Source organism: Suricata suricatta, chromosome 4 (genome assembly GCF_006229205.1).
Source record: "Suricata suricatta isolate VVHF042 chromosome 4, meerkat_22Aug2017_6uvM2_HiC, whole genome shotgun sequence".
NCBI lineage: Eukaryota > Metazoa > Chordata > Mammalia > Carnivora > Herpestidae > Suricata > Suricata suricatta.
Window position 1 is genome coordinate 86,337,895 of NC_043703.1, and position 15,675 is coordinate 86,353,569.

The 15,675-nt window shown below is 42.6% G+C and overlaps 1 protein-coding gene across 1 annotated transcript in view; it reads left to right on the forward strand.

Moving 5' to 3' along the window:
* TBC1D8 (TBC1 domain family member 8) overlaps positions 1–15,675 on the forward strand; it is a 97,426-nt gene that overhangs the window by 35,535 nt on the left and 46,216 nt on the right. The window contains exons 8-9 of the mRNA XM_029938499.1: positions 11,021–11,139; positions 15,209–15,437. Of these exons, the coding sequence (XP_029794359.1) occupies positions 11,021–11,139; positions 15,209–15,437 (348 nt within the window). The remainder of the gene's footprint in view (positions 1–11,020; positions 11,140–15,208; positions 15,438–15,675) is intronic.

Below are 15,675 nucleotides of genomic sequence, written 5' to 3' on the forward strand. Positions count from 1 at the left end.
AACGATTCCTTAATGATCAAAAATGAAGGCAGAGCTCAGGAGTGCAAGCGTCCAGACACTGGTGCCCAGAGCGCTGCTTCTCCCTCCAGTCTTGCTGGCCTCAGTGTGTTGTCTGATTGAGGTCACCCTGCTCTCCATGCCATCGAAGCTGTCTACATCCCAGAGGGCTCACTTCAGGGCTTGCTGTCAGCCTGGCTTCTCAGACCTGCACTGTGAACCTGATGTATCGGAGTGGCCTGGAGGTGAGAGTGATCCTGATTGAAAAAATAAGGAAATTCAGGGAGTGTCAAGTCCTCCACCCTGTTTTCTTTATTTTCCCTTCTGATTTTACAAAATACTCTTCCTCAGGTTTGGAGGTCAGTTTATTCAAGTTGATGACTATTTTTTGTTAAGAAGAGGTTTTACAGTGTTCCTCATTGTGAGGATTTTGAAACATACCCAAGTTGTGAGGACAGTGTAATTACATCTGCCAGGCGTACGCGTTGGGATCAGGCCACGACTACACCGGGTTCATGGTTTTGCCCACTTGGCTTTATTTCTTATTCGCTGCCTTCCCTTCACCCCCTGATACATATTTTGTAAAGCGTAGGAACTGATATTTCACTTCTACATATTTTAGTAGAGATATTTGAATCTGTGGCCCTTCTTTTGCCCTTACAATGGCATTGTTAAACTTGTGGAGTTAACGGGGACTCTCTTATGTCATGTGTACTCTTCATCCCAAGGCTACCTGTCTGCTTAAAGAGTCCTTCATAGGTCTGGATGGTTCTAATCCACATTCAACAAGGACTGGACACCTCATTTGGTGGTGGTGTCTCTTGTCTCCTTTAGTCAGGAAATCCTCCATTCCCCTTATGCCCCCCAACTCTTTCCCCCCCCAAGTCATTGACTTAGTGAAGAAATTAGGTTTGGGTCAGTTTTTATGTAGAATGTCCTGTGTGCTATGCTTCTGTTCTGTGGTTTACCTCTTTGCATGGTGGGGACTTGGAAACGTTCAATTAAATTCAGGTTCAGTGTCTTTAAATTTTATTTATTATTAATTAATTAATTATTTTTTGAGAGAAAGTATGACTGGGGGAGAGGGCAGAGGGAGGGAGAGAGAGAATCTCAAGCAGGCTCCCTGCCCAGTTCAGAGCTGATGCGGGGCTCTGTCTCACCCCATGAGATGATGACCTGAGCTGAGATCTAGTTGGACTGATTAACCAACTGAGCCATCCAGAAGCCTCCAACAGTTTTTAAAAAAATACTTGCAAGGTGATTCCACATCTTTTGTACCACATCCTCTCAGCAGGCACATATCCCCTGGGTGGCTTCCTCTCAGTGATGCTTCGACTAGCTTACGAGTTCAGGTGGCCCTTTGCATTGCCTTCTTCCCCATCAATCTTCTGTCTAGTGGTTTCATCTGTTATAAACCCCGCCCAGTGAGTGTTTTCCTCTCTGTCACACACTGGTGGTTCCTACCCCCCTAATTCAGTCTGGCTATCACAGCCATGAGCTTCGGCCTGACTGTGTAGAACTTTAACTCCTTAACTGGGGTTACTTGGTCACCCTCAGATATGGTGCATTCAGAAAAGGGGCTGACATTGGCCCTTTACCTTCCTCTTGTCAGCATGAGGAGTGGGTGCCCTGGTGATCTGCAGTGGTGACAGTGAATCGTTTCAGGTGTTTCCTCTCCCCACCCTCTCCCTTTTTAGTGTCATTTTAAAGTTTAAAGTGTTCCTCATTCCCAATATTTTATCAAGAAAATTTTCGATTGTACAGTGCACACTAGACGCCAGGAGTTTTTATACATCCAGTGTGTGTCCCCTAATTATGGTCCTTTGTCATGCTCAGATTGTGCTTGTCAGGCTCATCTGCCCCTTGGAGCCCTTTCCAGTGGCTCCTGGCACTTGATCCCGCTCCCAAGTCACCTTTGAGTGCTTCTTTGTTTGCTGGCCAATAAGATGTTAAGGTTCATCTTGTACATTTTCTGCCTCCTGTGTGGGTCTGCCATTTCTCCAGTAGCCTTTGGTACCTTTTAGTGGAGAAGGGTATATAGGGACCAGAGTCTAATGTAGGGGTCCTTCATTATCACTGCGTTGTCACTGCTCCTAAGACTTTTCAAATAAGCATGAGTCAAGTGTGTGTTATGGAAAAGGAAAATAAATCATGTGTTCATATTAAAAAAAAATTTTTTTTAAGTTTATTTATCTTGTGAGAGAGAAAGAATGTGAACAGGGAAGGGGCTGAGAGAGAGGGGTAGAGACTCCCAAGCAGACTCTGTGCTGTCATCGTGGACCCTGATGCAGGGCATGAACCTATGAACTGTGGGATCCTGACCTGAGCCAAAATCAAGAGTCAGATGCTTAACCGACTGAGCCACCCAGGAGCCCCAATTATGAGTTCATATTAATTTTCTAATTGAGCTGTAAAACTACATAATTATAACTTAGCTTTGATTTTATATTTTTCTTATACATTGAAAATATTGATTTCTAACAGTCTCTCTTAATTATCTCACACATCCACATATGTATTATTTCTAAATAATACCAATATTAACAATAAGAGTGCTGAATGAAATTTAAGTTTTTGCAGCTCTGTTTGGCTTTAGAATGTATTTAACTATGCATGTATAGTCAACATTGTTTAAAATAACTATTTTCTTTTTTAATCATTTCAATAACCTGATAAGTCTATCCATTTACTTAAATTAAGGATTGCTTTTTTCCTTTATTGATTGCACTTTCAAAGAAAAAAAAAGGAAAACTTTTGATTCATTAATCAAACCTATAAAATCTATAAACAAGATATGTGGAAAGGAGCCAAGCTTTCACTACCTCCTTCCCTCTGCTCTCAGGAAACCTTCTTTTTCTGGCTTAGCTTTCTTCTGTTTTGTTTTACAAATATACATACATTTTCCCACCCTTCTTTTACAAAGGTCACACATCCTATGTTCTGTGCCTTGCCTTTGTTCACTTAGGGACATGCCCTGGAAATCATTCCATATCAGAGAGCAGAGGTGATCTTCTCCTTTGTTTTGTCTTTCATTTTGGAGAAGTACTGGTCGTGGTCTCCTCCCTGACCATGGCAATGTCTCAGTGAGTAACTGGAAAATAGATCTGTGCCTTTACTGCTGAATCATTGGGATAGATCACCCTTTCCATCTTGCAATCCCATCTCTAGTAAATGAATCTGAAGCTTTGTTAGATATTACTAAATTCCCCTCCCTCCATTAGATTTTTGCTGTTGGAAAAAAATTCCATCAGCAATGGATGAAAGTACCTGCTTCCCCAGATTCATCATTAGATGTCAAGTCAAACCTGTGGCTTTCTATCAGCCTCATAGGTGTTTCTGCATCCTTCTCATTTGCCGGCCTTTTATTATGAGGAAGTTCAATGTTTTTCATGTTTAGGGCTGTTTTCAGAAATTCCTTGTTCTTTCCTCTGCTTTTTTCTATTAGGTGGTTCTTTTCTTGCCCTTAATTTTTAGACACTGTCTCTAAATATTAGTCCTATATCTGAGAAATGAAATTACAAAGATCTTTTTCCAGTTTGTCATATCCTTTAGTGGTTTTGCGTTTGGTGTATTTTACCTCCTAAAGGTTTTTAATGTAATGGGATTTAGAATGCCTTTCTTTTAAATACTTTATGATTTTGAGGCATGTTTAGGAAGGTTTTATTATTCCCAAGTTATGCATGAATTCACTCAATTTCTTCAAGTACTTGTAAATTAACTTTTTTATTAATACTTTTAAAGCTGTCCTTCTATGTCTTATAGCTTGCATCGTTTCTGATAAATCTACTGTCTTTCTTTGTTGTTCCATAATTGTCTCTTTTTCTTCTTTATCACTGGCTTTCAGCAGTTTGATTAGATATGCATTTATGTGATTTTTCTTGATGCTTTTTCTACTTGGGGTTTGTTGAGATACTTGGATCTGTATGTTTATAGTGTTCATGAAATTGGAAAAAAAAATTTAGCTATTTTTTTCCCAATATGTACTCATTTTTCTGTTCTCTGTCCTTTGTCCCCTCCCCACCCCGCACACCTTTTCCCCAGGACTCCAATTAGTAGGCTGCTTGCTGCTGTTCCACAGCTCCCTGATGCTGTTATTTCTCTTGTTAATCCCTTTCCTTCTGCTTTCATTTTAGTTTTTAATCACTATGTCCTAGTTCCCTCCTCTTTGTTCCCCCTGTAATGTGTAGTTTACTTTTAATCCCATTCAGTGTATTTCTGATTTCAGACACTGTTTTTCCATCCCGAGAAGTTTGATTTGGATCTTTCCCTATATCTTCTATTTGATCTCTCACCATTCTTATGCTTTCATCTGCTTTTTGAATATTTGGAGTATATTTATAATGGGTGTTTTTGTCCTTGTTTAGAGATTATTTTATCTATGTCCTTTCTGGATCCGTTTCTGTTGATTTTTTTTTTTCTTTTGGTCAATGAATGGTCAAATTTTCTCACTCCTTTGCTTCTAATTCTGAGAAGTGTTTCTGATGACACTAATATAAGGACATTTTAATGACTATTTCAGTTACAAATTAAATATATTTTACTTTCGGGACACCTGGGTGGCTCAGTCTGTTAAGCGGTCGACTTCAGCTCAGGTCATGATCTCACAGTTTGTGGGTTCGAGCCCCGCGTGCTGAGCCTGGAGCCTGCGTCTGATTCTGTGTCTTTCTCTCTCTGACCATCCCCTGCTCACGCTCTGTGTCTCTCTCAAAAATAAATAAACATTAAAAAATTTTAAAAAATATATATTTTACTTTCATTGTCAGAGAGGTTGAGCTTTTCACTTCTTGCAAAGACTTGTAGGGACTTAATATTTTAATTTGAAGGCAGAAAAGGTCAAGAAAATTATGTAAAAGTATTTAAAACTTATTAAGCAGCATAGTGAGATGTGCACGGGTGAAATACTGTCAGTCATGATGACATGATGTTGATATTGGGATTTCATAGGTTTCCTTGAAGATACTGCTTCAGTCATGGATTAGATGTTAGAGTATCCACTTGAAGAATATAAGGTTTCTGAAAATTAAAGGCTTTGGTTCAACCCTCTTCCCTGCTCATTTGTGATTTTTACTCAAACGCTGTATCTGAGTTACTTTGTATAGGATGAGTGTTGAATGAAATTGAGAAATGCAGTGTGGCTTTTAATTAGCCCCTTTATGGGCCATATGGCTTTTAGCCCAGGCATTGAATAGTAGACATTTAGTGTTGGGGCAATAGAGAAATGTACTATTTCAAAGGAACAGATCTGAACTATGAACATGGGATGCCCACTTATTATACATTAGGGTGTAGGTGGCCAGGAAAGACCCTTAATTCAACTGGATAGTTATTAAGCAGAGAGAAACCATTGCTTTTTAAAACTGAAGCTTGGATCATGTTATTTATGGCTGTGTTTGTGCAAAGCTGTAGGTATAGACAATGAGATGCTTGTTTTATTTCCTGAAGACCTCTCTGGGGGAAATCTAAGCGAATAAATACTATGTGTGCGTTTGAAAGTGACTCAGCTCTTGGTAACTGCCCGCCCAGCCCCCCAGGCTCCCATCTCCACTGTGTGTTAGGATAGAGTGAGGCCTCAGGAGCCAGGAGGGGTGGCCTTGAGCTTGGCTTTTCTCTGCCCTGAGTTTTTTTATCCAGAAAATAATACCACCTACCTCATGCTATTTTTATTAAGATAAACAATGTCAAGTGGATAACATATCTACAAAATGCCTGTGAACATGCTAAGAATTCAGAAAACGTCCTGTGTCTACCACCTCCGGCTGTTCTGCCTTAGAGTTGGTAATTTATAAATCATCACGGTTGTTTGATCTGTGCCTAATTGGGGCTTCTAATCCTGGATTTTAGTTTTGCATCACCATTTATAAACCTGATTTGAGTTCTTGTGTGAGTAATGTTTAAGATCCTCTGAACTTTAATTTTCTTAAGAAATAGAAGTCTTATTCTGCAACAATAGAAGTCTTATTTTGTCTTAATAAAACAGGGTATAATTTTGCCAATTGGACTCCTGTTAAAATCCATAGTATTCCTCTAATGCGTGGTTTTAAACAATTATATTGGCCTCCTAGGGCTGCCGTAACAAAGTGCCACTGCCTGGCACGTATTGGTTAGGAGGGCTCGAGGCTGGAGGTCCACGATCCAGGAGCTGGCGGGATTGGTTGTTTCTGAAGCCCTTCCCCTTGGCTTACAGATGGCTGCCTTGTCCCTGTGTCCTCATGTGGTCATTCCTGGTGTCACTTCCTTTTCTTTTTTTTTTTTTTAAAGGTGGACTTTTTTTTTTAAAGTTTATTTGGCAGGGGGTTGGGGCAGAGAGAGAAGATTGAGAATCCCAATCAGGCTCCATGCTGTCAGCACAGAGCCCAGCGTGGGTCTTGAACTCACAAAACTGTGAGATCATGACCTGAACCGAAGTCCAGAGTCAGACGCTTAACCAACTGAGCCACGCAGATGCCTCTCTTCTTCTTCTTAAAAGAGCACTAGTTCTCTCCAACCTGGTGCCACCCTTATGACCTTATTTAACCTTAATGGCCTCCTTCAAGGTCCTATCTTACAAATATGGTCATTTGGGGGATTCAGGCCTCAGCATATGCATTTGTCTGGAGGGGGGGATACACTTCAGTCCAGAACAACCCTCCTCTGTCTTGGTTTTGGAAAGCCTGCAGCAGAAGCAGTGGGAATATTGCTATGCTATTCATTTGTAGACTCTTATTATATTGCCTCTTCATTGGTGACACATTCTCATGTTCTTATTTTTCTCTTTACATTTCCTGCTCCACTTGTATGTCCATAATGTAGTGGCTTTCCAACTTTTTAAATAAATGTTTATTCTTGAGGGGGCAGAGGAGCAGAGAGAGAAGGGGACAGAGGATTTGAAGCAGAGAGGCCGACAGCACTGACAGCAGAGAGGCTGATGCTGGGCTTGAACTCATGAACCATGAAATCATGACCTGAGCCAAAGTCGGACACTTACTCGACTGAGCCACCTAGGTGCCCCTCCAACATTTTTTGAGCATGACTCACAAGAAAATATTTATATGTGCTTACCTCTAATGAATACTTTACAATTAGTGGTTGCCTTTAAAAAGTGGCACATATTCTCTTTTCTATTTCATTTTTTCAAAAGCTATTTTCTTATGGGCTACTTTGTGTAATTTGGGAAGCCTGGCTACAGCATAGATTCAGAACTTTTGTGTGTGAGCTTTGATAGTGACTTTCCTTTTTAGTCCTTTGGGGCCGAGGACATGCAGTTAGTTTGCACTGATTTAAGGTATTTTGGAAGCCTATCATAAGACTTCCTTGCAGAGGAAATTATAGTTTGGAAAATTTCCCTGCCATTTGGCAACTTATGTAGGAAATGGGAGACAGACAGTAGGGTGGAAAAGTTTCATCATATTGATTGTCTTGGCCAGGAGAGGCATACAGCAATGTCTTCTATTCAGGAACAGGGCAGATTGTAATAAAATCCAACTGTGGCTCAGTGACAGATTTTTATATTTTTATGTGCCTATTTTCTCACTCAAGGTATAGGCTTGGTTTTATTTTAGAATTATCTTTCCCTGTCAAAAGCTTCTCCTCATAGGTAGAAGAATCTTTTAAAGAATAGAGGCCTACATTTTTGATGACTTTATCTCAAGTCTTAATTCCATGTGCTACACTGTTGGGGCTTGATAGTTTTATTCATGGTGTCTGTGGTTATTAGTTGAGGACAACCTACTTGTTTAGCTGTTAACACTTAACTGTGCAGGACCTGTGAGCTTAATAGAATAAATGAAAACCTGTTTCAAGTTATCCAGGAAGATGCATTCAGAAAAGTGGAATGACTAAGTACAAACACAAAATGGACTTTTTGTATGTGTGTGAAGTCAGAGGAAGTAATGGACCTAAGGATTATGTAAATGTTACTTTGAAATTGATGGGGCACCTGGGTGGCCCAATTGGTTAAGCATACAACTTTGGCTCAGGTCATGATCTCATGGTTTTTGGGTTTGAGCCCCGCTTTGGGCTCTGTGCTGACATCTCTCTCCCTACCCCTACCCCATTTGCACTCTCTCTCTCAAAAATAAACATTTTTTAAAAATGAAAAAAAAAAGAAATTGAAATACAGTTTGTTAGGGGAGACCAAGGTACTTCAGGGTTGTAGAGAATGAGTTCATTCCCTACTCTTGCCTTTCATTCTATCTACTTAACCTTGGAGAGGTATTCAAGCCTCCCTTTCCTCCTTCAGTTTTCATTACACAGCAGTGAGCTAGTCCCTGGAATAGAAAGGTCACAAAGGTGAGACTTTTTCTTGTTCTTCCTCATTCTGCCAAGTTTTTTTTTAAAGAAGTTGTGAAAATATACTTAAAAGATTGATGACCAATAAAGATAATTTTTCCCATTTATCCCTTGCTTTTATTGAAAATATTCTGTCTAGGGGTGCCTGGGTGGCTCAGTCAGTTAAGCATCCAGCTCTTGACTTCAGCTAAGGTCATGAGTTTGAACCCCTCATCAGGCTCTGTGCTGATGGTGTGGAGCCTGCTTGGGATTCTCTCTGACTCCCTCTCTCTCTGTCCCTCCCCTGCTCGCTCTCTCTCTCTCTCAAAAATAAACTTTAAAGAAAAATAAGAAAATATTCTGACCAATTGGTTTTATTATAATAGATAATAAAGGACAAAGATCTAGAAAGCGTAAACCTTAAAGAGAAGGGCAGAGGCCCAGGCATCCCCAAGGTACCTGTGCAAGTTTATTGGCTTCAGTGAAGACCCAAGGACTCTCTTGAGATGGTGTGATGTGCTGTCTGCCAGCTAGGAAGACACCTTGCTGACCCACAGATACAGGAGGTGTTTTTGTGACTAACACCTACACAGTTGCCATTGGAGGATGCCGAATGGCAGAGATTGAAGCTAGAGGTGGGCAAAACTGATGTCTGCTTGAGGCATCTCAGCACTGAATGTGAGGAGCCACACAGGCAATGTGGGGCTGGAGTTCAGGTAAACACAATTTAGAAGCTTCGGGAGAGTCATGCTGTGGAACATGGGATCACTTGGTTTGGTTTTGTTTTAAAAGGACCTTTCCCCCTTGTAAGAGGAACGGGAAGCCTGAGGGGCCAGAGGTTCCCGCCACAACAAAACAAGGGCCTCCTGGATGGGAGGGGGATGGAGAGTGAGAGGACTCTGACCCTGCCCACCCAGAGGTGGCTCTCCTAAACCCCTCCTTAAAGAGCCAAGCTGGGTGGTGGGGCTGACGGAAGGCTGGGCAGATGAGGGGTGTCTCCCTCCCCTATGTTCATATTGAAACCTCAGCCCCCAGTGTGATAGTATTTGGAGGTTGGATCTCAGGAGCTAGTTAGGTTTAGAGAAGGTCCAGAGGGTGGGGATCCCTCATAATGGGATTCCTTATAAGAAGAAGAGAGACCAAAGCACTCCCTCTTTTCCTAATGAGGAATTCTCTTTGATTGCTCTGATGACTCCGTCCCAAACTATCTATTCAGACCAACAGTCCTAGCACAGATGTTCTTGATACTCACCAACCCCAAGCACACAAGTCTGGAGTGAGTTGTCTGGCATTTTATGCCTGAGGTTTTTCCAAGATCCCTGCATGCATCTACACTCTACAGTGAGGAAGGCTGCAGGTAGCATACACAAAGTTTGGTGTCCACAGAATGCCTGTCTGGCTTTTGTATAAGCGGTATGTGGCTTTGTTGAGCACTGAGCCTCGCACATTGGCAAGCTGATTCTGCGCTGGGGTTTGTTAGCCCTTAACCTTTCAAGTTAGAATACCTTCTGCTTCCCATTTTGGAAATCTGATCCTCTTAGCTGGGCATTTTATGTAGTTTGGTCCTACACACGCCTGATACACGTGTGCCTTTTCTTGTCCAGGACCATGCTTGCTTCGAGTCAGGGGACTTCATGGAGCACGTGCTGTGTGCCGGGTCATTCACGAGGAGCTGGCACGTTCCTGTCCTAGGTGCTCATTTTCTAATGGAGGATATTAGGAGGCTTCCTGAGAGGAAATACTAAAATAACTAAGCTTTTTGGTAACAGTGTTGCCAGTAATGGGACGGGGGAGGGGGGTGTGTGTGTGTTTAATTGCCTTTGAAAGAAATTAACTTGCTATATATGATTTAACTTTGTGTGTTTTTTAACACATTATACAACTTCGTTTTATGAATGTTCTATTTTTTATTATAGTTTACTGTCAAGTTGGTTTCCATATAACACCCAGTGTTCATCCAAACAAGTGCCCTCCTCCATGCCCATCACCCCGCTCCCCTCTCCCCCACCCCCATCAACCCTTAGGTTGTTCTCAGTATTTGAGTCTCTCATGGTTTGCCTCCCTCCCTCTCCTTAACTATTTTTCCCCTTTCCCTCCCCTATCGTCCTCTGTTAAGTTTCTCCTATTCCACATATGAGTGAAAACATATGGTATTTGTCTTTCTCTGCCTGACTTATTAGGAATATTCTTAAGGGATATTGTTGTGAATGGTACAAAGTATAGATGGGTAAACCTGGAAATTTCCTAGGTTGTTGCTGTTGTATTTAATGATGCCCATTGCAAATGGCAACACCCTTGGGCAACCAGTAGTGCTTTCTCAAGAAGCTCTGTCCTCTGTGAACCTGGGCTGAGGTCCCTCTTGAGGGGTCCCTCTTCTCACCGGAAACTATGTGAGACTGTTCCGAATTGGCCTGCTTCCTGGGGCTTGTTTCCTCCCAGAATAGCTGCATAAATACGAATGTTTCTGTCACTTGCATGGATGTGGTAGGAAGTCCATGCACCAGTGAGGCTGGTAGGATGTCCACGGAGCAACCCCAAGAGTAACCTGATCGTTCCCCTGGCCCGTCCATGTGGCTGTGGGCAGGTGTTTGCAAATCCCAGCGCTGTGGTGAGGGAGACTGTGGCTCCGAAGGAGGGGCCTTCCGAGTCTGCTGTGGGCCTGGATGTGAGAAGCTGAGACGTTTTCATAACAAACACAGGGTTCAGAATATTTGGAAAATTAGTTCCTGTGCTAGGGGCTACTTTAATCTCAGTGTCCTTCTCTGTTCTCACCCAGGTGCAACATTAGAGGAAATAAACCAGCACTGGGACTGGCTGGAGCAAAATCTCCTCCATACTCTGTCCGTCTTTGATAATAAAGACGACGTTGCCAGCTTTGTCAAAGGGAAGGTGAAGGTAGGTCCTGGCACTGAAATGCTTCTCCTCATCTCCCCGCTGTCTTACACTTTCGTATAAGGTTTTGAGCACCGCAGCAGTTTTGACCCGATTTGAACAGTTTTCTCCACCATAAGTGAACATCTTGGCTTTTAATACACAAAGCAGTTAGACTTGTCAACCTGCCAAACTTTGCAGACAGTTGGGCAAAATATACCTGAGATTTAAAGATCCAAACCTCATTCCCAGATCTAAGTTTTTGTTATCCTTTGCAAAAGTGAAGGTCCTCTTTTGTCTCAGGAAAAAAAATGTTTTCATTTGTGTTTTTGCAGAGCAAAAATGTTATTTGACTCCTTTTTTTAAATTAAAAGAATTTTTTGGTGTTTATTTTTGAGGAAGAGACAGAGTGTGAGCCAGGGAGGGCCAGAGAGAGAGGGAGGCACAGAATCTGAAGCAGGCTCCAAGCTCTGAGCTGTCAGCACTGAGCCCAACATGAGGCTTGAGCCCTCACACCTGGAGATCATGACCTGAGCTGACGTCAGATGCTTAACTGACTGAGCCACCCCGGTGCCCCTGTTATTTGACTCCTTAAATTAGCTATTCCTTCCCATTTGTGGTTGTGACAGCTTGTCACTCTATTTTGTTGGACCTGGCACTTTCCTTTTCCTAAAAATGGCTGTTTATTTTTGAAATATGTTAATTAAATGGAATTAAGACCAATTATATTTTGAGAAGCAAGAGAGGAATATTTTGGAAAGTGTCTGTTAATATCTCCTGTAAGTTGTATTTCCTAGAAATGTCATTACAGTAACATAATTGGTAACCAGTGTTTGAAAAGCCCTATCAGGCAGGGGCGCCTGAGTGGCTCAGTGGGATAAGTGTCCAACTTCAGCTCAGGTCATGATCTCACTGTTTATGGGTTCAAGCCCTGCGTCGGGCTCTGTGCTGACAGCTCAGAGCCCGGAGCCTGCTTCAGATTCTGTGTCTCCCTGTGTCTCTGCCCCATTCCTGCTCACACTCTGTCTCTCTCTCAAAAATAAACATTAAAAAAATAATAAAAAATAAAAGCCCTAGGAAATAGGGAGAGACTGTTTCTCATTCTGATAAACACATGTTAGCCTGTAACAGTTTTCCTCCCTGAGAGTAAAATATCCCATACCATTAATTTAGTTTTGTGGTTTTTTTTAAATTTAACACCCTGAGTACTTCAGCTTTTAGTAAAGGGCATCAAAGTGAATTCTTGACTTTAAAGGGACAAAAAGGAAGTATTCTTTTCCTCTGGGCATCAGGGACACTTGTGTGACCAGGTAGAACCCAAAGGTCTTCTGAATCCAGGCAGGTGTCCTCTTGGTGTCACCTTTGGCCTGTGAGGTTGGCAGGGGGACCCCGGCCGTGGTGGGGACTTATCTAGCCCATGTGTTACCATCTTTGCTTGATTTGACTGACTAGCTTGGTTCCCTGGGTCAGATCACACTGGGGCTTAGCTACAGAAATGCCCATTTCATGGTTATTTTTCACACTTATCTCCTTTCTCCTCAGTCTAATGTAGGCTGTGGTGGCTCTTTGATTTAGGGTTTCTCCTTTTAATTTGGAGGAAGGAAATTCATTTTTGCTACAGTGACTTTTGGAAAGCTTCTGTAGAGGAGGAAGCAACCTTCCCTCTCCTCTCCTAAGTTCTCCTGTGGCCTGGAGATTAAACCGACAAAAGTCAAATTAATGAGAAAACCAGTTTACCAACATGTGCGGTGTGCATACACATGAGGGAAACTCAGTGAGGAATGACTCAGAAGGGAGAGTGCAGGGCTTATATGGCATCTTAACAAAGAACCAGACGTTTGTAGAGAAGTGTCAGGACAAAGAATAATTTGGCTGCCAGGGGTGGTAAACTGTGGGAAGATAAATTAAATGTGTAGGGGGAAATGAAAGGAGGAGAAGGGCCATATTTGTGAGGGTTGTTACCCTCTCAGCACTGGTCAGAGTCTAGAGTTACCCTCCTCTTGCCGGTACAGGAGAGGGAGATCCCTTCTCAAATGGGAATTGATGTCCTTGTTTTAGACAAATAGTGGAGGAGGGCAGAGAGCCATTTTGGTGTTTGCTGTTTCTCAGTTGTTTTCAGAATGATTCTTAATGCCAAAGTGGCATATTTTGGGATCCATAGTCTGATCCCCTGCACATCAAAGCTAAAATGCCTTAAAACCCCCAAAATACAGAAACAGTCCCAGGGAGGCTGCTGGCCTGGAGCAGGGGCTGGGAATCGGAGGGTTCTTGTGGTCTGAGATGGGGTAATAACTTTGGGGCCACCATGTCAGGTGTGGTTCTCCATTTCCTCTGGGAAGACCCAAAGGAATTAGTAACTGAGGCTTTCCCACCCCTATCCTGAACAGTTGGCCACTCTCTGAAGCTTTAAAGAAGTCCCTGTGCTTTGAGCTGTGTTTGTCACCACCAGACCCTGTAGTCCTCAGAAGTCAGGAGTCTCTGTACGGCCACCACTGCAGCTGCATCTGGAGCCCGTCGGTCCTGTTCTGCTTCCATGACTGTTCGCTGTAGAGTCTTCCTAAGATCCCCTTCACACCTCACAGTGCAGAGCTTTATATATTAGATACCCTTTAAAAAAAGGTTTATTTAATTATTTTGAGAGTTGGGGCTGAGAGAATGAGAGAGTGAGAGAATCCCAAGCAGTCTTCACACTGTCAGCACTGAGCCTGATGCAGGGCTCGATCCCACAAACCATGAGATCATGACCTGAGCCGAAATCAAGAGTCAGATGCTCAACCAACTGAGCCACCCAGGTGTCCCTATATTATATACGCTTCTTTTTTTAAACTTTATTTTTTTAAAGTTTATTGATTTGGGGAAGGGGAAAGAGAGCATGTGAGTGGGGAAGAGACAGAGAGTGAGAGAGAATCCCAAGCATGCTTCACACTGTCAGTGCAAAGCCCAATGTGGGGCTTGAACTCATGAAAAGTGAGATCACGACCTGAGCTGAAATCAAGAGTTGAATGCTTAACTGACTGAGCCCCGCAAGTGTCCCATACATATGCTTTTAAAATTATTCTTCCTTCTTATAACTTCTGGTTTATAATATCTGGTTAAATAAAATTTGGGAAAGAAGAAAAACATAATGAGGGAAATGAAAAGCACTTGGAATTTTATCAGCCTTCAGATTGATTTTAAAAATAATTCTTATTTTAATAGATACTCTGAGGTTTTCTAAATAATTTTCTAAAATTGCTTGTAGTTTAGGATATGGAAGTTTTGCCCCAAAAGTGGCTTTCTCTTAAGGGACCTAGCCCTTCATAAAACACAAGAATTCTGATCTTGTCAGAGTTGTCACCCCTCCGTAACAGGCCACAAGCTTACATTCTAGGCGCTTCTACGGCCTTACCCAGCCCTAGGAAGGATCCTTCTGTTACTCGCAGTTGTACATTCAGATGCTTTCTTTCTCGACTTGCGTCCTTGTGCATCTGAGTGCTTTGGAGGTGTTTACAACCTTGGCCAAAACAACTCCTTTTCTACCCTAGAATACTGTAGAATATTTAGTGGTAGTGAAAGGTGCCAGCCAGATACCACACAGTCAGGCACCTGTTGGCTTTGTATTAAAATTTTTGAATCTAAGGAGGAGGACATTCATTAGCTTTTTAAAAAAGACTAACATGCAACGCAAACTTGGGTTGTTCTTCAGTTGATGCATTGAGTTCATTGCGGAGCCAGTAATTTGATCATCCCGTCCCTGTAGGGAGAACAAGAAGGTATTATAAAATAGTAATTTTAGAAAACTCAGGCTAAGAAGTCAGTGATTTGTCAAAAGCCTCAGAACTGATAAATGGCCAAGTGAGAGACTTGTTCTTGGCTTTTCCGCCCCCCTCCTGCTCCCCTCAGCTCATTCACCCCCCCCCACCCCCCACCGAGTGTGGCCATGTTTCTGTGGGCAGGTTGGGTGATGAGCTGCGCTCTCTTCCACCTGCATGTCTGTTGGTGAGCCGTCCAGACTCCTCAGGTGCCTGTGCTTGGCTGTCCCTTCCTGCCTCTGCCAGTTCCTCCCCCTTGTCCCTTTCACTGACCTGGGGACTGTTATCTTTCTATGTGTCAGGCTTTGATTGCTGAGGAGACCAGCAGCAGGCTTGCTGAGCAGGAAGAAGAGCCGGAGAAGTTCCGAGAGGCGTTGGTAAAGTTTGAGGCCAGGTTCAACTTCCCGGAGGCGGAGAAGCTGGTCACCTATTACTCCTGCTGCTGCTGGAAGGGCAAGGTCCCCCGCCAAGGCTGGCTGTACCTCAGCATCAACCATCTCTGCTTCTACTCCTTCTTCCTGGGCAAGGAACGTAAGTGAGGCGTTTGGAGCGATTTGCACGCTCACAGATGAAGTTGACCCTCGGGACGTTTGTACTGTCCTGAGATAAGATGAAGAGTTAGAGGACAAAAGATTTAAATGAGTAGTTGATCATCCTATGATACTTGATTAACTTCCAAATGACTTGTGCAGACGATTGTATTTATATATACTGCTACCTCTAAGGAGCTTTGATTTCGTGAGAATTCATTTTTTCTACTGCCTTACAC